The sequence below is a fragment of the Gasterosteus aculeatus genome, chromosome 11 (genome assembly GCF_964276395.1).
Source record: "Gasterosteus aculeatus chromosome 11, fGasAcu3.hap1.1, whole genome shotgun sequence".
Classification (NCBI taxonomy): Eukaryota; Metazoa; Chordata; class Actinopteri; order Perciformes; family Gasterosteidae; genus Gasterosteus; species Gasterosteus aculeatus.
Genome location: NC_135699.1, coordinates 10829012 through 10854579, shown reverse-complemented (window position 1 = coordinate 10854579; position 25568 = coordinate 10829012). Strand labels below are relative to the sequence as shown.

The 25568-nt window shown below is 42.4% G+C and overlaps 5 protein-coding genes across 11 annotated transcripts in view; 1 reads left to right on the top strand and 4 right to left on the bottom strand.

Moving 5' to 3' along the window:
- LOC120828510 (E3 ubiquitin-protein ligase rnf213-alpha) overlaps positions 1-1607 on the bottom strand; it is a 28786-nt gene extending 27179 nt beyond the window's left edge. For 2 of the 3 annotated variants that reach the window (XM_078083755.1, XM_078083757.1), the window contains exon 1: positions 1383-1607. The gene's annotated coding sequence lies outside the window, so the exon portion shown is untranslated. Of the gene's footprint in view, positions 1-1321 lie in introns of all 3 variants that reach the window. The other variant, XM_078083756.1, reaches the window with a different exon arrangement.
- Positions 1608-4480: 2873 nt separating this feature from the next.
- Positions 4481-7556, bottom strand: LOC120828511 (basigin-like). Its single transcript, XM_040192123.2, has 9 exons — positions 7416-7556; positions 6994-7344; positions 6666-6914; positions 6235-6501; positions 5948-6035; positions 5328-5382; positions 4966-5093; positions 4818-4879; positions 4481-4730 (listed from the first exon to the last, which is right to left on the bottom strand). Exons 1-9 carry the CDS (start codon positions 7468-7470, stop codon positions 4717-4719), a joined length of 1269 nt encoding a protein of 422 aa, XP_040048057.2. The 5' UTR covers positions 7471-7556; the 3' UTR covers positions 4481-4716.
- A 56-nt stretch (positions 7557-7612) lies between these two features.
- Positions 7613-9494, top strand: LOC120828515 (neuropeptide B). The gene is made up of 2 exons (XM_040192131.2): positions 7613-8552; positions 9167-9494. The coding sequence occupies exons 1-2, from the start codon at positions 8298-8300 to the stop codon at positions 9290-9292; spliced, it is 381 nt and encodes a 126-aa protein (XP_040048065.2). The 5' UTR covers positions 7613-8297; the 3' UTR covers positions 9293-9494.
- A 263-nt stretch (positions 9495-9757) lies between these two features.
- LOC120828513 (guanine nucleotide-binding protein G(o) subunit alpha) lies at positions 9758-16129 on the bottom strand. Of its 4 annotated transcripts, none has more exons than XM_040192126.2 (10): positions 15951-16129; positions 15438-15573; positions 15265-15356; positions 15072-15164; positions 14709-14869; positions 13123-13251; positions 10994-11123; positions 10796-10867; positions 10369-10456; positions 9758-10155 (listed from the first exon to the last, which is right to left on the bottom strand). In XM_040192126.2, the coding sequence occupies exons 1-10, from the start codon at positions 15975-15977 to the stop codon at positions 9965-9967; spliced, it is 1119 nt and encodes a 372-aa protein (XP_040048060.2). In that variant the 5' UTR covers positions 15978-16129; the 3' UTR covers positions 9758-9964. The 4 variants fall into 4 exon arrangements, with proteins under 4 accessions (XP_040048060.2, XP_040048061.2, XP_077939884.1 ...); XM_040192127.2 differs by having other exon boundaries at positions 15265-15350; positions 15951-16120; XM_078083758.1 differs by having other exon boundaries at positions 15438-15536; positions 15951-16020.
- Positions 16130-16269: 140 nt separating this feature from the next.
- LOC120828512 (ethanolamine-phosphate cytidylyltransferase) lies at positions 16270-25329 on the bottom strand. Of its 2 annotated transcripts, none has more exons than XM_040192125.2 (13): positions 24954-25329; positions 20599-20687; positions 20079-20240; positions 19908-19974; positions 19707-19791; positions 19591-19632; positions 19006-19138; positions 18790-18872; positions 18629-18706; positions 18453-18518; positions 18292-18357; positions 18095-18183; positions 16270-17932 (listed from the first exon to the last, which is right to left on the bottom strand). In XM_040192125.2, exons 1-13 carry the CDS (start codon positions 25112-25114, stop codon positions 17818-17820), a joined length of 1236 nt encoding a protein of 411 aa, XP_040048059.2. In that variant the 5' UTR covers positions 25115-25329; the 3' UTR covers positions 16270-17817. The 2 variants fall into 2 exon arrangements, with proteins under 2 accessions (XP_040048059.2, XP_077939880.1); XM_078083754.1 differs by having other exon boundaries at positions 19006-19154; positions 19592-19632; positions 24954-25307.
- Between the last annotated feature and the right edge of the window lie 239 nt (positions 25330-25568).

Here is a 25568-nt window from a genome sequence, read left to right as displayed (position 1 = left end):
TCGTCGGATGATTGAGATCAACTGGAGCGACTGTGCGACTGTGCGGCGGTCCGCGAGTCAGCGCACGGCACGCCCACCCGTCAGCGCGTCAAACGAACAGCCAATCAAATAACTCCCTTTGGCCAGAGAGGAGGGATAAGAGAGAGGTCTCACTGCGCCGCTGAAATGTGACACGAGTCACAGAGGCTCTCTGAAGCTAATCCAATCACACGATAAAATATTTAGTGAGGCTATTCATACCCCTGGTATAGGCTATGTATCATTCTATGGAACATTCCCTAACATAAAATATGTTGATTATTCTCAAAATGTTGTTGTTGTTTTCCCTCCGCAACCATTTGGCAATCCCCTGAAATGATCTTGCGATCCACTTTTAGGTCTAAATGCATATTGATATTGCTGTGTTAATTAGTATCTAATAAAAAGGCTAGCATACCTTTTGGTTGTTTTCATTGATGAGTGGGAAATAAAAGAATTAGCTATTCCATACTGCATTTATTTGGGCTAACGTATTAAAGTATTTTAAATGTGTATATTCTTTTTAACATATTTGCTCTTCTCAAGATGTATAGATAATGCCTTTAGCAAATAGTGTTGCTAAAGGCATTTTTATAAAGTCGGTCCCTAAGAAATAAAGTTTGTTAACACAACATTGATTGATAATAGTCAAAAAGAAGAACGAATCTGTAGAGGAAAAAGAGGAGCTCATCTGTAACTCTAGTTGCCTGCGTCATCTCCTGTTTTATGGTTAGTAACCACTGCTGCATTCATTGTGATTGGAAAACAGCAGATAACACCTGCAGAACGAGTAAGAATATGCCCACGATCCGACCGGACAACATTTTTAAAGCACTGGAGTGATTGCTCTTCCTCGTGACAAGATCTTCGGTATATGGCTCCAAAGTTCAGCCAATGAAATGTCCCTTACGTCACTTCCTGCTTGGACCCAAGCGACAGACAATAACAGCGACGTTAACTAAGCAGCCACACAGTACAAGTCATGATAAGTACATTATTACCGACACAATATTTATAACTATAGCGACAGCCCTGGGTCTCACTACAGATCCATATATGTACTACGTAACGTTCACTAACTGACGTTAATTCTCTCTTTGAGTTGCGTAAGGGTTAACTTAAGCTAACATTAGCCGGGGTCTGTTTGCCCCTTTTCCACAAAGAGAAAACACCAACGAGCCGATGCGACTACACGTGTCACCTAAACGGCACCGCGTCCTAAACCACAGTCACGAGTCCCGAGCTGACACCCCCCTCCCTGTCCGCGAGGTCTGCTAGCGACTCCGGCTGCTCTCATGCTAACCTGGGGTCACATGGTCAGAGTCGGGCCGCTTCACCTGCGGCCGTCACATAGACGCGCTCACCTGCCGCGCTGCGTCACGTCGCCTCGTTGGGTTTCGCAGGGAGGGAAACAGCACAGAAGGCAGCTCGCGTCCGCCGCCCAGGACGCGCTGTCGGGAGTGTTTCTGTCACTTCGTTTCCGCGTGTGTTGGGAAGTTTCGTTTATTCCGAAATGGGCGTCGTCTAAGTCTAAATGACTTCTGTCAGCTCTGTGTGTGTGTGTGTGTGTTGGGAGAAATGATTTATGTGTGCATGTGCGGAAAGTAGAAACTGATTCGGACTGACAATTGTGTAACCTTTATCTTGTGACAAAGGTTGGGATCAAGTGTGTGCATGTTTAAAGAATACCAGAATATCTGTGTGCACTGTGGCACAATCCCGAAGGGGGAAATGTGCTTTCTTGAAAAATGACCATCTGGAAGATGATTCCAGCAATGATAGACACACATTTAAACAATATTTTGATGTTAATCTGTTTCAGTTTTTGGGGGTTTGACTTGCCACAAAAAATCCCATTATTCCACATAATTTTAATCTGCTAACTACAGCCATAATTATTTGCACAATTGGTTATGATGCGAGGTGTATGAGTAAAGAGTGCAAAACGATCACGGATAATTATGTTATTTGTTGTAGATCTGGGGCCACTGAATCAATGCTTTATTTCCTGCTCTCTATTGTCAAAACCCTCTGGATTTGTAGGCAACAAATAGCTTGAATGTTTTAAACCCTCACAGAGCAGTACGATCGTTGTACCCATAACATGCAAACGTATGATATGTCACTTTGAGTGTCTGTTTGTGCTCTCCTTACAACTGATGCAGTACAACAAGTACAAAGATACAAACTGTGTGCTGTGTTCCCTCACCCTGAGGAAGGAGGTACGCTCTGTTCCTGCGTATTGAAAGAAACGGGAAACATGCAGATGTTCACCGGGACACATGTGGCGATGCCTGTTAACTAACTCTCCCAACAACTCTCACATCACACCCACTTCTCCACTGAGCATGACTCTGTGTTGCATTAGAGCAGTGGTTCTCAAATGGTACGTGGGGGCCATCCAGGGGGTACGTGAGATTGAAAATAATTTTCTTCAAAGTATCATCCATTCAAATCCTGAATCATTAAGTTATTTAATAAATATTCAATAAAATATTAGATAAGTTTATGAACTGAATTTTATACTTAGTAGGCTATTCCATTTTATTGTCATGAACCAAAAAGCCCTGTGCTGGTTAGGAGGCACGTGGCTGAATAAATGGTAATGGAGGCTTAACATCACCATTGTTTTAACGTGCTTTGCTCTCAAATTGACAGCAGAGGGCAGAACAATCCGAGAAAATTGCCGAGTGTGGAGTTTAAAAAAAAATTAAAAATTTCAACCAGATGTCGACCACAAAGGATTTCACACGTAACCAATGTGCCTTAAAAAAATCAGTCACCTGAGTAATCTTGCTAAAACACCTATCTTCAGTGTTTCAGTTTCTTTTTGCAATGAGTTGCCATGGTAACAGGGACTCCACTCCCAAGTGAGGAGTGTTTTACATTCAGGAAGTCAGATCCAGAGGTATGGAAATGTCTCCACCGTGCAACATACTTGCATTTAGAAGTTAAAACAGGGATAACTTACAATAAAACCTGTGTGCCTGAGTCAAGTTAAGAATAAAACTGCTCGGATACTATTTATACGACAGGAAGTTGAGGTCTTCAGTGGGTTTTGTACAGTTGACAAGAAACATGTCAAAGCCTCCAAGAACTTGCATGGAACGGCGTGCAGCTTATATCGGATCATTTCAGCAAGCTGTGATCTCGTGAGAATACAAAGCTTCAGATTTCAAGTCGATTCTTCACGTGCGGCGGTGGCCTTTCTTTAGTTTTGAGCATCAAAGATTGGTGTTGAAGAAAGAAAAATGTTTTTGTCAAAGCTTGTGATATTTGACAGCAGAAATATCAAAAAGAAAAGTGTTCAGGCATTAGCACCCTTAAATGTAATTTAAATGTTGTTCTTAAAATAGCAGTAGCATGATTATCCAAAAAACGTGTCTATATTCAAGACACGTTTAATCTTGTAGTCACGTAATCATAAAGCTCCTGTTTGATGTTAGTGTGTCTGAATACATGTATTGTTTCCAAAGGTTAGATAGCCTTTTCTCTTCTTCCTGTGCAAAGCAAAACTTCCTGTCTCATGATGTTAAGTGTCAGATAAGTTCCCAGAAAGCAAGTCAAACACAGCAAAGACAAGTTGCCACCTCAGTAGTTTCGGCTCAACATGAAGCCAGGCCTCGGGTAAATGACTGTACTCAACTGATCACATCACTGACGAATCCTTTTTTTTCTTTATAAAGTTTCCATTTATGCTTTTAGTCACTTAATTGTTTTTATATATATTTGTATACACATAGAACACATTTATTTGCCGTTACTAGCGTAGCAAACCCAAAACCTCAAGTTTAATTTTGTGGGTAATGTAGAGTTGAAAAGGAATGTGTGTTATGAAAGTGAAGATACAGTAAATTTAGCACCTTGTTTTTTCCGCTGTGAGTCCAAAAAACGTATTTAAACAGCAACGCTGAATCGGTGCAGTGGTTGCGGTGAAAAATGGAATGCGTGACCCTGAATATGTAAAAACACCTGCCTGTGCAGAGAAATTATTGGGTTTTAACCCGCTGAACAGACAGATTTGTGAACATTTGTTGTCCCTGTTCAATTTGGGTTTGCTCTTATTGCTCCAATACTGCATATATATTCCATCATTATTTATTTCCCATGTTTTAACAGCCTGATTTTGCAGTGTAGTTTCACAGTTAGGAAAATGATTTTTGGAGGCTCACAGATAAGTGTGTGCACATCCATTAAAACACTTTTTTCTCTCTCTTTGATGAAACCTAGTAACAAAGGAATGAGTCCGAGAAAACCTACTTGCACCTTTTCACTGAGGCTGAACTCTGCTGGCAACCAAATGAATGTCAAAAACATTCAGGTAACATCAGGTTATTATTGTGTTGAAAGGAAAACAATAAAATCGCGCACACACACACAGCCAGCAGCACAACAGCAATGTAAGGAAATCATGCCAAGAAGTAGATCAACCTTTACAGACTCAGATAACATAACACAGTGTGAGAGTTTAGACTTTCTTTATTTTATCGGTTCCAAAAGCCAATTTATTGATGTTTCGTTTTGATTATTTGAATCTTAATGGAAACGTCTCTTTTGTATGAAATAGGTCACTTTTTATGAAATAGGTCGTCTTTTCTTTTGAGTTAAAAGTATAATTATGACATTGTTTGCTTCTTTCTTACAGATTTTTAAGTGCTGCAAAGTGCCACGTGTTTGCTTGCTCGAGCTATGAAGAATTCAGCAGTTGGCTTCTGAAAAAGAGACCAAAAAGGTTTGCACTCCAGACGTTGCATGCAAATAATCATTCTGTGAATCTGTAAGTATTTCCCGAGCTTTACCTGAAACACTGATGTAAATCACACTCTCGTCGTCACGGGGATGGGAGTCCGTCGGCAGCTCCCTGCGTGACACAGTCGGTCAGCACATGAGCCTCCAATGCAACAAACGCGGAAAAGAAATGTAACAAAGTGCAAATACACATCTCACGTGTTGGACTTTGTTTTCTTTTTGTAGTAGACGGTTGAATAGACAACTTCTTCTGTTCCTCCCTCACACGGATGTCTCTCCTGTGTGTGGTTATTGGCATACGGGAGCCAGTTGACATAGTCTGTATTCTGCACATAATCATGAAGGAAAAACCTCAACATGAATTAGTGTTCTTCTGAAGTCCAATCCCGCTTTTATGGTTTTATTACGAGCTTACCACCCACACAGCCAAAAAGACTTGACTTTTTTTTAAGCATTGAAAGATGCTTAACCCAGTTGCAGACAACCTCTGTGCCGCTGATGGCTTTAATTACAATATATACTGGAGAGTCGTTTCTGAATGTATGTCGTGGAAAGTGCACCTGTATGTCGTCCTCACTCTCCGGCTTCGGTATCCAGATCCTTTTTTTATGGAGTCTGAAACACATAAAGCGAATCAGGACTCTGCCATGAGACATAATCGTGATATTTATATCAGCAGACCCCTGAGTAAATGATGACACAATTATATACGCCGAGAGCGCACGTATGACAGATGACAGTTATGACCACATAACTCAGTAAGACGTTTATTGTTAATTTTATATAAGGGCGTGTATTTTTAATGAAACATACTGATACCCTCATACGGTCCATTTTGCATATTGAATACCTTTACTTTTTTTTCACTAGTGGCCATTAAACTGTATGGGTCCCCAATATAAGTCAATATAATGCAAAATATTACTTTTTATTCATCAGATCTATCTTATTTTAATTGTTCTTCTATTTTGTACTTGTATTATCATTACTTCAGAATAACTTCCTTAAGGATTATTGAAATGATATCTTGCGTCGTACTTTTACATGAGTAACATTTGAATCGACTTCTACTTGGAAAAGAGTTTGTATGAGTACTACAATTACTCGAGGAAAGCATCTCAAAGCGTTTTATGAAATTGGAGGGGTTTCTACCTGAAAGGGGATTTTCAAAATCGCTCACCTCCTAAGGGTCACCACAGCGATCACAATCAGCAGCACAGCAACAGTGGCAATAATGATGACATCGCTGCCGAACGGTGCCCAATATTCTGTGAAACAAAAAGAAAAAAGAGTGTTAGAGCTGTTATAAATATTTTTTATAATTAATTTCAAAACTTGACATGTCATTATTCACTAAGTGTATCAGTTCAAGTATGTACAACTGCACTTATTGTAAGTCACTTTGGATAAAAGCGTCAGCTAAATGACGTGTAATGTAAAAGTTAAATTCTGTAACGTCATCCTTACTTCTTATCTTTACTGTCACAACAGAGGAGTTTTGGCTTCCATGTTTGTTGGTGGCACTGCATAAATACTGGCCACCATCAGCAGGGAGGAACTCAGGCCAAGGTCCAACATCCATGATGTCAACATTGTCATCTTCATCATCTATTTTAAACCAAGTGTAATTCTCCACTGGAGGGTTTGCATGGCTGCTGCAGATCAGGGTGATGTTGCTGCTGAAGTCTCCCTCCATGGATCCTCTGACAGACACTGATGTGTTCTTGGGGCCATCTGAAAGAAAACTGTTTACAATCAGAGAAATCTAGATGCTTATCCTCAAATTAGAAATAGATTCATTTCACTCATCCAAATCAAACTGTTTCCACTCAATTACTTAATTACACTTAATTACTAATAATAACTCATTCTGTGTCCATCTTGTGTCTCATACTCACATTCAACATCTATATTTAGGACTCCTGAAGTTTCCGTGTGTCTTCTCAGAGAGCAAGTGTAATTTCCAGAGTTTGTGGAGGACACGTTGTTTAAATAAAGTACAGGTCCTTCGTTTATGGGTTCTCCATTCTTAAACCAGATGAAAGCAGAGGAATGTTTATCACAGACGTTTACGCAGGTCAGATTCACTGAGTCGCCTTCCTCTGTTGCTCTGACTCCATCGGGTCGTGTCGAGAAGATCTTCAAATCTAGAAGGGCAAAGCACTGCTTCAGTTTCAGACTGTACACATTGAAGTGCATAAATCAGTCACAGAATAGAAGACTTACCAACTATCTTCAATGTTGGGCCGGGTCTGCCGGTCCATTTGCCATTTTCTGAGTTTGTTGTGAATCGGAATACATATTTTCCAGCATCATTGTGATCCACTTGGTCCATTTTTAAAGAACAATTGTTCTTTTGGTCACCAATGTACTGGAATCGGGTGGGAACTTTGTTTGAGGAGCTGTCATAAACCAAAGGACTCTTGACAGGACGAGACTTTACATGATACCACATTACATTCTTCACCCTCAGGTTGTAAGGATGATCAAATAAACAAGGAATGACAACAAACGATCCATTCACCACGCAGATGTCTCTCTGGGGATACACCACTCGCCACGTCCCACAGTCAACCCCTGAAAGAGATGGATCTATTGATACCCTGTCAGTTTCATAAAACATTAAATGACGTAGATGTCTTACTCACCAGACAGAAACACTGGCATCAGTGTCCATATGAGTTTTATGTTTTCAATGCGCATGTTTCCAGGTACGTCAAATGGCTGTGAGTGAACGAATGTGATTTTTCTTCATCCGCTTCTTGACGTAGTGAAAACACGGCTTCCTGTGACGGAAAAATAGGGTTTTGATCGCCCTCAAAAGGTTCTCGGCTTGTGAAATCAGGTCACGGACTCAGTGCACGCCTTCAGCTTTCTCTTGTCAAGCAGGCCCTGAAATTAGGAGAGCATATGTGGTTTGCATATATATGCAGGGTCTCGTGTTGCTTTGTTGCGGTCAAAGTAGTCACATCATCAGCGATGTCTCTCTGAAAAGTTTTTTTTTTTTTTTTTCAAATCTATTGTGTCGTTTTGTTTGCTTCTGGTTGTCGGGTAGAAATTTCCAATGTAATAAAACAATGATAGACTGTATTGCCTCTAAGGAATTTTGCCTTGGAAACATTGTCGGCATGTAAAATATTGTACATTTCGCAGCCAAGTAAAATACACCATAAAATGACATATTCTCTCTCGACAACACAATAACAGTTTGCATAGATTTTGGACTTTCACGCGACTCTGACGGCAACAATATGTGTTGCTGGCCTCTTGAAACAACTTTAAAATGCATCCAGTTTTTTTTCTTTACTTATAAAAAAAAGTTTATTTTTTTTCACACACAATTTACAGGCCTGCAAATTAGAATATTTCCCGATCCCCTTGGGAATAAGGTTGCATGACGGATGGACGCGTTAGAGTCCGACCTGTGAGCACAGGATCTCTCCAGGGTGCGTACGAACCGTCACGACAGGTTCCCTATAAAGAGCGCGCAGACGACGCGCATCGCATTCGGCTCGGAGCTCGACGAGGAGATGATGCCCGCCACCTTCGTGTTCCCCGTGCTGGTCGTCTCCTTGCTGGCGGCCGGCGGTCCGTCGGAGGCTTGGTACAAGCAGGCGGCCGGTCCGAGCTACTACTCCGTGGGCAGGGCGTCCGGCTTGCTGTCGGGCATTCGGAGGTCCCCGTACGTCCGGAGAGCAGAGCCGGAGCCGGCGGACAGCGACGAGCCGGCGGACGAAAACGCGTTTCCGCAACTCACGGCGCAGAACTTCATCCTGAAGACGATGGTCAGTTGGGGGTCGACTTTGGGAACATTTGGGGGTTTGGGTGGGATTGTCGTTACGCATGACTTTTTGCAAGAGCGTAAAAGTGGGATAGATATTAAACCAAAAAAATGACACCTATGTTGTAAAATAGTGCAGGCTGGAGTGGAATTACTCATTTCAGACGACCATTATTCTACTCAAGTAGGACCACACTTCTTTCATCACTTTCATTTTTAAACCAGAGCCCATACTAGAGTAGCCACACCAAGACTACATCTTTTTAACTTCAAGGAGAAATATCAAAAATGAAAGGAGCCAGTACAAATGTCAATCAAGCAAAATAAATCACTTTGTACAGATACGCAAGTGGAGTATTTTTTTTAGCTGGTGGAGGGCATTTTTGGATTGCATAATATACTGGAATTATGTATCCCATTGTACGCGCTTCCTTCATGTTTTGTAAATGTAATAAGACTTCTAAAACAAGTAAAAAATGTTATGAAATACAGTACATAGTGCAGTAAATCCTGAAGATATATTCTATATTTCGGCATTTCTGATTCAAGTGTAAGGTTTAATGTACTTATGTTTTTTTTTTTAAATGGAATGGAATTTTCTGTTTCTTCTCCAAACAGCCTGTTTGCATCAAAGACATTTCCCCAGATCTGCAGAGCTGTGAACTGCAGGAGATCACGGGTTCATTTAAGTGCAAAGCGGACATCTTCCTCACTCTGGACTCAGCCGACTGTGGAGGGGACTGAGCAGCAGAGCCGACGGCTGGACGATGAAAAGGCTCAGAGACAAGTCCCTGTATACGTCCAAGTTTAACACCAATACTGCACTGGACGGAAGACAGACCTTCATTCAACATTTCCTAAATCAATAGACCCGTGTTGAACTTTACTCTGTAAAAGTAATGTAAATAATCGATGAGTTTTCATTAATAAATGAATCTTAATGCAACCCATTGTTGGAATTATTGGAAGTAAAACATGTTACAGGGAAATGTGTTCTCATTTAGATGTAATGACTAAATCACTGCAGTTTGGTCAACGACCAACTGGCACAATCTTCAGTAATTGATCCAGGTATGATGTATAAAAAGTACTGAAAAGGAAATACTGTTGTAGCAAACATGCATGTCTTAAAACAGCTCACAATGGGTTGATGGATAAATATGCATGTTGAAAACGACTTTATAGAGATAAATGACATTCAGACAGGACCAGGCTTATACATATTTTTTTATTTAAAAGGTTTTAAAATAATTAAGAGTTCAATATTATAGTAAATCGCAGTTAAAACAAAAAAAATTAGCAATAATTTGCTCACGGTAAAAACTGATGAAATAAAAATTCCACCGCTGCATGACAACACACACACACACACACACACACACACACACACTTAAAATCTAAAAAGCCAGGGGCCTTTTACAGCAGCTGGACCGCTGCTAGATTCCCCTTCATAACCTGATCTATGACCATGTGGAAGACCACCTGCACGTTGGTGGTGTCTGTGGCGGTGGTGAAGTGATGGTAGACGGGCTCGGCTGGACTGCAGTTACACAACGAGAACATGGCAGCGATGTGGTGGGCCGCAGCGTCCACGTCACAGTCTGCTCCTGGTTGGGGTCGAGGAATGACAAAAAAAATAAAAATAATAATCAACATTTTAAGAATGGTCCAATCTAGAGACTTCTAATATCAGTAAACACTGGTTTGCTAATTGGATATTTGCTATTGAATGACCTTTGTTTCCACTAGAAAAGGTATGCCATACTCAATTTCACACTGATTATGTCATATAAACATGAAATGAACCCTTTCTGGCATACCTTTGTAACTAGAAAGGTAAAATCTCAAATGCCTTCCAGAGTGCAGGATCTTGTCCCGGAAAAGGTCCGTTTTGTTCATGAACAGAATCTGTAGGACAGCGATGACAAGTCAGAAAAAGTCATGCCGAATACAAATCGCCCCACAATAAAACAGAAGACTGAGCGTTTAACAGAGCTTGCAGCCAACTTACTAAACACACTGCAGCGCCCTACACCTCAATTCAACTTTGTGCCAATTGTGTACGTCTCAGTCAGACGCAATCAGAGCCTGCTTGTGTCCCATCAGTTTGAATGGTTACCAAGAGCCCCACTTGGTGCTTTAATCACATTAAAAACAAGTGTATCAGAGTCTGCAGAACACTCAATCACAGGACAAGTGATACATTATTGTATTTTTATTAAAATAAGTAGGTGCAATTAAACTTACCAGTGAGGTGCTCCTAAAGACGGTGTTGGTGCAGATAGATTTGAAAAGCTCAAGACTTTCCTGCAGTCGATTCTAATGGGACAATATGGATGAGTTGTAGAGAGGCGGGGAGAATTGAGTTTGCACCAAATTTCAGCAGAAAAAAAACACACCACCTTCGAATCAGGCGATCGCAATCAAGTCTTTTTCACAACGTACCCCTGAAGGGCCTTCTGCCTGTGTCATATCATAGCTGCTGAGGGCCACCACGAACAGCACTGCCTGAATACAGTCAAAGCAGCGGAGCCACTTCCTCCTCTCACTGCGCTGCCCTCCGACATCATACAACCTGTCGATGAGCGAGCAATCCAGTCATGCCTCAGTCATACTCGCAACATTAGATGTCTGAGAAAATAAAGATTCATTGTGCAAGGTTCTTTGATGTCGGGTTAAAATACTCAACACAACTTTAGCCTGTGTTAGTAAAATAAATAAGCTGTGCAAATGAGTGGTGTACAACTTTGTCAGTCATTCCTTTAAAACTAAATGTTATAGGGCCGTTTTGTAACATTCTGAAAGGCAAATCTAAACGTTCAGACTGTTAATATTGATATATTTCTTCACCAGTAACAAACTGAGTCGTACATATCATAGCACTCACAGGGGTTACCCTTTATTCCCACACACATAAATTGTAGAAATAGACAAAGTAGTTCTAGCGATTACACTTCATCATGGGTGTGCCATGTTCAGAGCAGAAGGCAAAAAACAGGGTTCAAGTGCATTGATTTTAAATATACTGTAAATATATATATATATATATATATTCTTAATACCGATATTACTTTAAACCCAGTTAAAATATATGGGAAATCCATTTCAAAATATGATCCGGCAGCAAGTGAAGTCAAGGGTCTCAGTGACACAGGTAATGGCTTCCAATTTGGGCCAAACGGTCTCCAGGTGCTTCATGTCAGAGGTACTGAAGCGTTTTATCCCCGGGTCAAGAATCTCTTTTAACAAGCAGAGTGACAATGAACCACAACTGTGGCATTTAACAGCAGTAGCGGTTATTCTTTGTTTTTCTTCAGATTTAGCGGAAGGAAAAAAGATCAGACCTGTAAAGCGATCCAGCTCGCAAGCTCGAAAAGGAACGAACGTTATTGAGTTTGAGAATTCATCAGAAGACATCCGAGGCGGACTCACTCGCACGGTTTTCAGAAATGATATTACAGGTTTAAGATTAAACAAATTAAAAGATCTTATGCCGATCGTAGCCGCTGCATCCTAAAACAATCCAACTACTGACTTGGTAGACAACGATGGAGTTGAACATTTATGTAGATTCTTCTCTAAAAGTCCACACAGGTCATCAAAATGCCTTAGTCTACAGTATTCTTTCCCCCAAATAAATTTGCCATGAAGAACAAAAACGGAGGACAGACACTAACAATCTTAAACTTCAATCTATTGAACGGAGCTGGGAGATACACAAGTAACTGCCTATACTCTGAAAACAAAGGTCAAAGGGGAGAAGGTTTTATCAGTGCACCTTCACTATAATTCTGTCCACATTACTGAAATCAGCAGGCACCGGGAAGTCATCAATATTTCATATATGAGTCATATATATATATTTATATATATATATATATATGACTCATAGCCTCCCTCAGCTCAGTCGTGTTCTGCTTTTCGTTGGGACCCTTTAAGAGTTAGTGGGGAGTCAGAGTTTCCAGAGACTCAACAAGCTGCAAACAGCTCCGACACTGATGCAACATAAATGAAAATCCAAAAGTCCTCAGGACTACGATCAGGTTCGTCACAAAGGACCGTCCAATAAGCTGCTGTATTATGCACAAGCTGCGCCTCGTTGACAAGCAAGCCACTGAACAACATCCAAATGTCAGCATCACGAAGCAATGATTCTGCTGCATTTGAGAATCCAACAGAATCAGGACAGCAAACCCTCATCCAAACATCGCAAGTGAAGACCTGCAAAGGATTCCAGTCTGCTGAACGACTAGTTCAGTATCCTAAAAAGGTGCACATTCCACAATGAAATGGAGTTATTATGCACTTTATCAAAAGTATGGCGGCTCATGTAAAAGGTAAAACATCCAAAGAGCTCATCTGTACCGTAGAAGTGAAATATTGCATCAATAACGTGTTCAGGAATCTAATAGCCCCTTAAACATTAGGTAGGAAGTGATGCCGCGAGTGAGTCAAGTGGGAATTGTTAAAGGCTTTACACTTTCAATATACAGCATCATGTTAAGCTTTGTTCTAGGCGCTGTATCAGGTTGCAAACACCGCTGTATTTGCGCAGCCAGTTTAATAAATCTTACCGAAAGATCATTTCATTAAGTTGAAACTGCGTCTCAATGATTCCACAGGTCCTCACTCGCACTCTGAGAACATCCGTCTCCGTGGGAACATATTTGGGAGCGATGATTCGACTAATGTTTTCAAAGAAACTGGAGGGGGAAAAGAAGGGAACACATGTATACAACGGATGAGAGCAGCGTTACACACTGCCAACCATGAGCCCATGCACATCCAGTTGTTGCTTTTCCTTTAGATATCAGGCAAAGATGCTTGAAACTAATCCAACATCCATTAAGGGTATAGTTATAATTTAGATGAGTCAATTCAAAAAGGTACAGTATTTTGAATGGCATCGCTGAATGAAGGATCAGCAGTGGAAGTTAGTCTGTTAGTGCTGAAGTTTGAATATGCAAACAATCCGGAGGCAACAAAAGGACCAAGTCCACCACATCTCTGTAGTCAATCATCTCTGCTGGAGTTTTTTGTTTGACGGTCTGTCTCAATATACGGGAGAAATAATGTTTGCCACGCCAGGTATTCAAAGTGAGAAATGTCCTGTTGGGTCATTTCTTGTTTATCCGTAGTGACGAAGTCACAGCAAAAACATTTCTAGCTGCTTATTTCCATTTAAAAATGTTCCATTACCTCACATCAGTAACGGTCTGTTAATCAATCCGGATGCAGATTAAAAGTGGATTTCTAAAAAACGGGATACAGCGATAAGTTAACTTCCCACAGAAGAAAAAAGGCTTTCTGGCATTAACGAGCCAATTCAAACATAAGTTAACGTCCGAGAAGTCATTTTAAAACATTGAGGTGCCTTTGGGTTTGGGGGAAGTCGAGTGTGTCACGACGCACTCTGATCCAATATTTCTGGAGGGAGAAATCAATGTGTGGTCCAGAAGAGTGAGAACACTGCAAGACAGCCAGTGGAATTTCATCCTCGAAACCCATCGACTTCCGATAATGAAGCTGTCACATCATCTCTCCCAGTCGGACCGATAAATAAAAAGTACCAGAGTACCTTTTTTATAAATAATTAATAATGGCATTCAGCAAAGTGTATTCCACACTTCAATTAATGATCCACACTACAGCTGATGATGCAACATACACTCAAACTGATCTATGCAGAGTAGTGTGATTAATGAATGTGCAGGCTTTTTTTTTTTTAATCCTCCCACAATTCAAAAAGGGCACAATTGCTGAAGCACATCAATTGAGAAAAACAAATAAATTCTGCCCAGATAAATAAAAATGGTCCCACATAATAGTAAGTGGTAAGATCTCTTCCTCATAAAAAAAAAAACCCTCTTTAAATCAAGTCTGTTTCATCTGCTCCACCCTAATTTCCACCTTCCTCGATATTGGCAAACAGTCTTTTAAATTGGTCCCAATTAAGCCTCCCATTCCGCAAATGTCACAGGAGTCATTTCCCGTGGAAGTTTTTTTCTTCCTCTCAGCGGTCGCTCTACCGTCGCGCTGTATCGACAAGATGTGACGACACGCTTCTCGCACGGTAATTTCCGATGACATTTCCGCCGTCCATCATCATCATCTGGCGGCGTCGTGACAAAGCAGCTCACTTTAGGGTCATTCTACTCACTAGAGCGCGGAGTCGTTCAGCTCAAACTCGTAACCTCTGGCCGCGGCCGCTCGCACCCCTTGGTCGGCCCAAAGCGCGCAGATGGCGTGGGCCACGAAGGGGAGCAGTTCCTGGTCGTCCCCCAAACACTGACAGCAGGACAGGATGGAGCGGGCCCACGTCTGCAACACATGGGGACATGTTGGTTTTCTTTTTATTCAAACTGCTTTCAAATGGAACCTACCAGGTCCAAATGGATCAGTAGGCCCGTCATGACCTGATCACGATGTCAAGCAACCGCCTCCACTGAGGCGTGCTGTGCAATAGAGGAATGCTGACACCTAGTGGGGGGCTATGACCACAAGATGTTTAAAACCGCATCACCTTATTGTTCTTGTTAGCCAGGTTGATCCTGAGCGTCCCCATTCCACGAAGAACAAACTTCATAGAGGTCAGCAGGTTGTCCAGTACTGCGGCCTGGGAAGGCGGAGACTCTGTGTCACGTGACTGATAACTTGACAGCATAGACAACAGCGCAGGATATCAAAACTTAAAAGCTTCGCAGGCGCTCAAATACCTTGAAACTGAGGAGCTCAGTTTCGGAGAAGCCCCGACTGTGGATAATCTTGATCTGTTTGATCAGGGTGCTTTTCCCGCTCTCCGCTGCTCCTGACACAAAAAAAATGCGTCGCTTCATGAATGCAACACTTTGGTCGAACCGAATAATGGACATTAAAGCCTTTGACTTACCGAGCATGAGGATCTTCACCACGTTCATCTCATTCCTGGCATGTTCATAGAGGTCTTGCTCGATTTTGGAGCTGCGGAGTTTGGCCTTTTTACCCTCTTCTGTTAGTTTTGGGTGGGAGCACATTCCCATGCAGATCTGAGGAAGAATTCAGTTTTCCACATTGAAAATAACAAAGTACAGAAAAGATGGAATTTTTTGTCAAATATAACAATTTAGTATAAAATACAGAACTCACTTGACAATAATTAGATGGCAGTCTTCTTAAAGCTAGTAAGCCATTAAATGTAGTTTTGCATAATGCTGACTAGAGGTTAATATAATAGTTTAATTAAAGCGGTTTCATTTCACATAATGGTAATAATCTTAATTCTATAACATGCTCTGCACAAAAAAAAAATGTTACTCCACAAATCAAATTTAGAGGCGAAACTCGAGTGTGACCCTCTCACACGGGGTGACGAAAGAGAGATTGTGTTTTGTTTAATGAGTTAACAAAGTAAAGAGCGCTCTACCTGCAGCGTATGAAGACAGCAAAACATCTCTGCTTCAACTGGCTTTACACGTCGGGGTCGTTTGACTCACAGCCTGAATTGCTGATGGAAAGAGTTAAGAGGAACACACAAAAACACAACCCAGCTTGTTAATTAATCAAATTGAGGGCACGTGTGCCCGCATGTCTCTGGACCAGCTCTCATACAGGAAGAGGAGGAACGCATCTGTTTCAAAATAAGAGCACAGTTGATCTTCAGAATTGTTGGGACATTTGAAGATATTAGAAAATTAACTCAGCACGTGTAGTTAATGCATTAAGGTCAATAATGACGTCACCTCCATGATCGGAGTACGGTAGTCTCATTTATTATTAATTATTTTATTTTTACATTTACATGCAGTCATACCAGTTCATTTCCCAAACAATTTTATGTTTTGAAAGATTTAAATGCAGAACTTTTCCATTGCAATTTTTTAAACATTAAACATAATTTCTGTGTCCACAACTGGCCTTAACCTTTGATCATGTAATTAATGCACAGCTTACTCATTCAGATCAATTCCTTAAGAAATCAGTAAGACTCTGCAAAACTCCCAAACCCAGATATGTTTTAGTGTTATGGAAAAGAATATGACAAATAGTCTTTCAGACAAAAATGTTATTATTATCAGCAATATACTGTAATCATAACAGTATTCTACAGCATTTATCAACTTGGGAGTTGTCAATAACATACACATGATAGCTTACAAGGAATACATTCCTACTTGACATACAGATATATTATAATTTTTTTTTATACAATATGAATCTATACAGTAGTTAATGGAGAGGAGGGGAGTAAAATACTGATCTACAAAAAATATATTATTTTATCACATTTGATACAGAGACAGAAGTTAAATTGCTCACGGCTCAATTACAGTAAGAGGTCTATTTCATGATCAAGTCAACCACACTGAGCATTTGTCATAGTTATAGCATGAAAACTAAAGCTTTAACCCAGTCTGTTAAAACTCAGTAGTATTCTCTATATTAGGATAAAAGCTAAGTAGTGTTGGTTAAAAAAATAATACAACTCCACTCAGAAGGCCAACGGTCATTTAGGGGTTAAAAACCTGCTCTACATGGAAAACAGGACAGTTCCGATCATTTCCAGAATAAATTTACATGCGTCCCCAAAAGAGTTTAGTAGAGCTTCTCACATCCAGGCCCCCCAGGTTAGATGCAGAGGAACGGGGGGATTCGCTCGTGGTTTTAGTGCCCTCTGGACCTCCTATGATTATTTTATAATACATAGATACAGTACATACAGTTTATACATTGATCAGTTGTGCGGTTACATCCAATGATCGACAGAAAGCAGCCCAGTGCTTTAGAAGCAACTTATCAAATCACATCCTGTTTACGGATTAATGGCGGACCAGCATCTCAGGCATCCACAATTTTTTCAATATTTCTGTAGGCAAGAAAATAAATAAGTGCTTTAGAAATAAAAAATATCCAAAGAGATGAAATAGACATTTGAAGACATCACGATATCTTCCGTATGTTTACACCCTCCATCGTCTGCCTGTTTGATTGCTGACTGACATGAACATGTATTTGCATATGCCGAATATATGAATACACAGACGATCCCCCCACACACACACACACACACAAAACCGCCCACGAGAACAAATGCGGTATACCTGATGACCCCGCGGCGGACTACGCCGCCCCGGCTTCAAACGGGCTGCTGTAAGGAGTGCCGTCATGAGCCGGGATCACGTGGGGACGGTGTAATAACGCATATAAAAGGGTTGCATTTGTACTGTACATGAGCTTAGATTAATTGAGCTGTTCGTTGTTATGTCGACACTAAGTGCATATTTGGGGCCTTCCTACAGCACGGCCTGGGATCTTTCTTTAGTCTTCTCCTCCTCTTGTCGCCTCATGGCCTGGATCACAGCCATCTCTTTGGCCTCTTTCTTCTGGTTCCTCGCTTCAAAGAGCAACCTGAATGGAAACACAAAACACGAAAATCGGAAAAATAATGAATCCAATGTTAAATCTAGTTATTAAAATGTGTTGTATTTATTTGAAATGACAAAAATAAAGTTTTGCCCAGTGGATGCTGGCTGAAATAATCTATTGTTTGCCCCCAAATCCTTTTTTAACCTGTTTTTGATTATCCTCTGCACAATGGCATCCGTAGTAAGACTGTTCCCACTGTCAACGGTACGCAGGATTCCCTTCCTCCTCGGCTCCTGGATATGAAGAAATAATTTTGCGATTTAGATGTGATTGATTGCTCCTGCAGATTACAATATTTTGGATGTTTTTTAAACTGTGAGCGACGGTGTTTATCCTCCTACAGCGTAAGGGTCAGAGCCATCCTTGTCAGGATATATTTCCGTCTTCCCATGGCATACGAGGTCCACCTGTGGATGAAAAAAAATTTTCTACTTTATTCATTTTTAATTCAAGAGAACATTATCAACTAGTGGTGCAAGATAATTGTTTTGCCTTTAATTACCTTGAAATGTTCCAGCAAATCTTTTGTGACTGCGAAGGGTGCACCAATCACCACTTCTGACACATACTGTGGAGAAAAAAAAAATCAATACACATGAAATGAACTGGGGATAATTATGAGTGCAATGCACTGTGTTGACGGAGGGAGGGGGAACAAGAAGAAGAAGAAGACCCAACTCGACAAGCCAGCACGCTGAGTGTTCGCTCGTGGACATTCATGATGGGGTAGTTTTTCCCTTTGTAGCGGTTCACCTCCTAAAAGGAAACCAAAAATAGTAAAAGTGCAATGGCAAAACCGGTCTTAAAGAGACAGCAAATGTCTCAGCCACGTGTCTCACCTGATCAAAGTGCAACCCGACTATAATGTATGGCTTTTCGGCGAGCTTGTGCACTGCTTCGAGGAAGTCCACGTGGCCGATGTCTGACAGGAAGTTAGTCAAGAAGCTGACTATTAAATAACAACAGTTCCGTCTAGTAATGGCAGTTACAGAAGTGTCTCAGTTTAACTAAACAAGTTTTAGGTTTCCATAAATCCTGAGAATGTAAAAGGATACGGAAGAGGTCAAAGGCTCCCGCCACGTAGATGATGGTGTCTCCGGGTTGAGGCTCCTGGCCTGAAGCAAACTGGATGATCTTCTGTGAGGTCTGCAGGAACTGAGACACCCCCGTCCAGGGACTGCGGCCCTTCTGACCATGTGACCCCCGTAATCCAGAAACAGGCACAATGAGTACAAACAGGGCAGCGGTGAGACAGATTCAGCGGCACTACTGGTTTTGTGTGGGAGCACCGGCCAACTTTACAGCACAACTCTGCTAGTCTACTCATTCGAATGTGATCATTAGAATCCCCAGCATGTTGACTCTGCTTTTCTTTTCCCCCCCATCAGGAACAAAAGTGACATTCACTGCGCCACTGGCACGGCCTGCGGCTTGATTATAAAGTGGGTCCACAGTGAAGGTCTTTGTTTAAAGATGGCTGACGTCTGGCCCACACAGCAACTCCAATCATTTGAACGGCAAAAACCGTCTAACAAGGAAGCCGCAGAGCCGAGAATTTAGTCCTTCATCTACGAGTTTATTAAAAAGCCGTGGATTTGATTCAATTCACTGCAAATACGCTTTAAATATTCGGCACCTACCTTTCCAAAGTTGTCCGTGTGCTGCTGGTAGTCTGAACTATCCTAAAGACAGAAGAGGATTGAATCAGGCGTGCCTATGTAAATGACGTGCAGCGTACCGAGGGGCATTTACTCACAATGTTGCTGTGATGTGCTTTGGTCATCAGCAGCATCCTGCCAACCAGATCTGTGGTGGAAACTCCCTGGGTTCGCTTACACTCCCTGGAACAACAGAATTACAACAACTTCAAATACACACACACACACACACACACAGACACACACACACACACACACGATATCATCTTGGCTGTTATTATATTCTCCCGCACACTCACCTGTACCGCCCCGACTTCTTCACCTCCTCATACGTGTCTTTCCCGTCCACCGTTAGTGTTATGTCATCTGAAAAACCACAGCGTGCAGAAATCGACGTAACCCTGTTAATATCAGCGTACTGTAATGCTTATGTATGTCTAAATAAGGACACGAGGTAGTGACAACTGTACCTCCGTGCACACAGGAGTCACAGTTGTACTTGTCCAGGGTCTGGAGGGTGGTGACGTAAGGGGCTCCTTCCACGACCTCGTCCACCCATTTTATGGCCCGCACCATCTTGTATCTCTCTGCCTGGGTGAAGACCGGCGGACCCTTGTGCTTGGCAATCTCGCCTTGAAGACAGAACATGTACACAACGATAAACCATCGACACGCATGAATCAACTGAGATTCACAGATATACAGATATATATATATATATATCTTTCATTGAGATATTTATTGTAACTTCAGTAGAGGAAAAGATTGTGGTATCTTTGCTTTCCCTGACCATGAAGTCACGGGAGGATCATAACACCAGAATGCCCCAGTGTGCTTTATGAGGCAAAGAAAATGGCTCCAGTAGCATAGCATGGTGAATGCATGGTAACGGAAGGGGGAAAAGGAATTGGGGGGAGCTGCAACACGACATCCACTGAAGATGTACTGTAGGTGTGATAAGGACAATAAGTCAGCGGTTCTGAGCCTTACTGTCCGTGTGTACTCCAACGATGAGGTAATCTCCCATGGCCTTCGCCTGTCGCAGCTGGTTGGAGTGGCCATAATGGACCATGTCATAGCTGGGAGGATAAGAACATGAGAGGTTATATCAGTTGCATCATTGTAGTGAGGTAAAGGTGCAGCGGAGGAAGGATTTAAAAAATAATAATAATTTATTCTTGGTTTTAAAATTAAACAACGGATGAAGGATTTCTTGATTTAAGTAATAAAGCCTGACAGACGCTCTTTCGTCGAATATTAAGTCACACAACTCTTCTCCGGAAGCGCATGTTTTACTCCTAATGATAATGACAGGGGGTTGGAAACGCTTCCTGGATAGAGCCTTGGTCAGAGTTGTGTGCCACGGTTCATTTTCAAGTTCCCACTACTCCCAAAGTCAGAGAGTGCTGCTCCTCTTTATTATGCAGATGTTTGGGTGTTGGACCCACAGAGATGCAGCTACACGCGGAAGGCCTGAAACATGCACAACATGATATTATTGTTCTACGCACTTCATGTGATCTGCTAGATATCTGATGACATGACAAAACTCACACTATGTGTTTCCCCCCCCAACCAGGTCATGTGTAGATAATTAGATTGGGTACGGATAATCTTCCATGGTGATAAGGAACACATGAGTATTATCCGTTTACCACTAACACAACTGCAAGCAGCTGATTTTTATTTCTGCTCTGCTGGGATCATGATAACAACGTCTACCATGCTGCACTTCCTCTGACTGCTAAAAGTGAATGAAGGTGTCACTGAAGATGCATGGAGCTTATTAGGATCTAATCACAAGGTAATTCATTACAGCAGCGAGTGTAACCATCACCAATTTCTTGACAGCAATTAACTTAAGAGAATCACAATAATGACAACGGAATTAAAGACGGAAATGAAATTAAAATTGCCATGCGTGTCCTCTTTAGGACAAGAAGGGCCCTGTCAACTCCCAGTCCGGTGGAAACAGCACCAGGAATAGCTTCAAAAATCAATGAGAAAACAGATGAGCACTTTATCCACACGGCCACATCAGTAACAGAATCCCATGATGTTTTCAGCCTCCGGGCACTTTTATCTTGCTACGGTGTCACTTTAGACTTTAGCCATTAATGGTTTGACAAGAAGAACAAATATTACCCAAAATAAAACACGAAATAAGATGCTTGTTGTCGGGGAAGCAAGAGGGTGTCTGTGTGTGTCTTGTGCCTTCAATCTCAGGATCCACGTGTGCCGGCTCTTGAGACGAGAAGAATGTAGTAGGAGGGAGCATTTGGAAGTGGATTGAATGGAGAAGAAAACACTCGGGCCGAGTTACATAAGAGCGGGAGGCTGCTTTTGGGGCTGGACGCCCGACATGTGTTACCGTACTCCTGTTGTATTTATAGGTCGAGGGTTGGATCGTGACCGTGAGATGATGTAATATTAATCAGCGTAGCCTGTTAGCGGACACCCAAACAAGCACCTGCACCTCACGGGAATAAAGCCAGACAGACGGCAGCGGGAACAGTGACACACAATGAGACACGAGTAGGAAATACCAGCTAATGGGGAACAAAGATAATTACCGTGGCATTTTATTGAGATTTCATTTAACTTTAAACACCTGCAGACAAAGGGATTACAATAGATTTGTCTTGAATAATTCAAGGCATAGTCTCAGTTAATCCTGTAATGAATAATTAACACTTCACAGAGGCTTTAAATAGCACGTTTATAGACCTGACATGCCACCTCACCAGAGGCACAGTGGAAGAGGACTTTACTCTATGATGCTTCACGGACAACCGATCTTTGACCCCGCATCACCACTTTTTAAGGACGGATGGATGGTAAATAAGCGTCATTGTGGCGCGAAGTGAGGGCAGGGTCAACGATGCCTCAACAAATGGAGGGACTGTGCTCTCTTCTTGGAATTTTCCTCTCATAGCGCTGACGGCGCTGGATGTCGGTCCGGCGGGACACACAATGGACTCGGTGACGGGCGCGGACGCACGAGCTACAGCGGCCGTGGCAGGTGTGGGCTGGATGGGTCGGATGGGTCAATGACATGAGCTCTGTTGACATTGGCCCTCTTTGCGTGCTCGCCCCAGCGTATAATATTCTGGCATCCCAAACATTCCGCAAACATACCATAACACCACGAACGGGCCGCCACACCTAAATGATAGGAATTCTACAAGAGAAAGCCGACATAATCCTGGCCTTCATACACAGGGATTCCAAACATGTAGAATTTTCGCTGCACCGTGGAACCAAACTCTGCAAACCAGACGACTGGCGTTTCCCCCACAGGAGGCATCTTATAGGGTCAGTTCTAGGGCTGTGCATGATGATTATCTGCATTATTGCTTTATAAAAGAGTGCATAGGTGAAAGAATAAGATAATGGGGTGACACATTGAATTTGAATTGTTGTTTTCAAGCAAAGGTCCAAAGTTTGTATTTCACACTTGACAACGGGAAGCTGAATAACTTCTAGTGTGAAAATAGTAGATCAATCAATTCATTAGTTCAGCTAACATTTACACTTACAGCTCAATACAATTTGGTCAAGATTCTTTTGTATCAGAAAACTAAAATATTTAGACATTGGTCATTTTGTCGGTTGTCCAAATTATTCCTTAAAACAAAGAAGTATTCTGACTTGCCCTTTTAAAAAGTGCCACTTTGAGATGACTGAAATATTAGTGTAGTTTCTGTGATGGCACTAAAACCTTAAACTCCACCTGGTCCGGTACAAGCGTGTTAAGCCTAATTAGTCACATGAAGAGGGGCCAGTTCGCTGTTGCATTATTCACAAGGAGATCATTAGTGCTGCTGGGTGTCGGTGGAAGTCTTTTAATTGGACAGTGAATTTTTCCAAAGGATCTAAAGTATTTGTTTTGTCCATTGGTCAAAAAAAATAAGATGTCGAATGTTTAGCTGCAGGAGCAGAGTGACCTCGGCTGTCTTTGTTCTGCACGTTTGTTGTTTTTGGCAAATGGATGCAAACGCAAGAGCTTATTTACTCTGGTGAGCATCGCCCTTCCCCTCGCAGATGTTTGTCCACGTTATTCATCGGCGTCGCGTTTAAAGCAACGCGCGTGTGAGCGCCTGCGCCGTACCCCAATTCAATCGCTCTTTCTTCCCTTACGCCGACCTGCCAGCGGGACGCCCCGTCTGTCGGTGTGTCGTTACGGCGTCACGAACCCAAGAGGAGTCAAGCTGAGAATGTCCCACAGAGGACCTGGCGAGCTGAGGTGCATCATTTGAACCTCTCCCACCTGAATTTGCTCTCTTTCCCTCAAATGTATCTGTGGAAAGCAAAAGGGAAGTATTGTTTTCAAACAATGGCTTCATTGGCTGCGGTTTGGTGAATAATGTGACTTTTTGACCCGTCAAGGCGTGAGAAGCACAGGAATTAGTAATAACGTCAAGGAAGGCTCCTTATAATGAGTCGTCTCAGCGACAGTGAGCCATGCTAAAATATCAGTGTCACAAGATGTATAATTTAAGCCACTGGACTGAATAAATTCTTCTCATAAAATTGATTTGGTCGGACACATTTGCCATGTAGACAAATGAGTGTGTGTGAAACCTCATTGGTATTAACTAATGCCAACTTTGCCACATTGCCAACAATGTGACTTTGATTGCGCCTTATGGTATACATGGACTAGAATAATATATGCAAAAACATTTTTTTAAATGTCAGTCAAGAATGATTTTCCTTCATCAATTGCGAAAAAGATGTCACTTAAACAGTTCAGCGTTTACATATAAATCTCACTTCCTCATCTTAATCACAATTTGTTGTTGTTAATTTTGTAAATAAATTGTGTCCCCCTTAGTCAGTAAATTACTGGATTGAATAGGGTTGGAACCTAAAATACATTCCAGCAGACACTTTTATCCGAATCACATCCAATAGCATTGCATGAGTCATTACTCATATAAGTAGTATATGTTATACTGCTGTACTTAAAGGGCTCCTCAACATGACGGGGAATTAGTGAAAAGTAAAAATGATTAGTCTGTTCTGGTGTTATTATCTAAGTATGTCCATCGACTGAGGAGGGGAAGAGCGCGTATGCTCCAGTATAGATCAAAAATAATGTTAATGTAATAAATCCGTAATTACCAAATAACAGCGGATACGAGAACGCACAAATACAACATCAGATTGAATTTAAAGTTGCGCGTGTGCTGATATCACCGACGGAAGCAGCCGGCCGGTGAGAGCGGTGTAACGCGCCGCGGGGCCTTGTGCTGACGCCGTCATCCAACCGGGCGAGCGGCGGCGAGCACCGCGCTGCGCCATCCTCCACCGCGCCGCCGACCATCCGCTAAGTTACTCACCAGCCGTCGCACCACAGCCGGATTCTCCTCCTCCTCTTCTCGGGGCTGCAAGCCGCAGCGCCGGGGGTCGTGCCCGCGTCTTTACCGGCCGCGGTGTTCACTTGGTGGTGCTGCTGCTGGTGCTGGTGGTGCTGGTGGTGGTGATGTCCGTTCTTGATCATGTCGAAGCTGGCGAGGGTTCAAACCTTTTGAAGTTCAGCTGCAGACACAGGAGCGACTCTCTCTCTCTGTCGGTGCGCTCGGTGAACGGTGTCCGTCGCGAAGCCCCGTGTCGGTGCAGGACAGCCGGTTTGTGGCGCCGCAGCAGCAGCAGCAGCAGCAGCAGTGCGATGCGCCAACGCCTCCTCCAGCGGCGACGAAACGACGCAACCACGTCAAGTGGCACGTGGGCCGCGGCGGAAGTGAAGAGCCACTCGTAAAACGCGTTCGGTTGCGACGCCACAGCGGCTGGTTTTACTCTGAAAGGGCCGAACCGGAAGCCGCGTGTTCATTGTGGCGGACTTGATGGAAGGGGAATCGTACGATGAGGCGCACGCAGGCGACACGTTGTTACATAATCGCGGCGTTTTCCACTAACACGTGACCGTTTCTGTATTCCCACAGAAAACAGCAGGT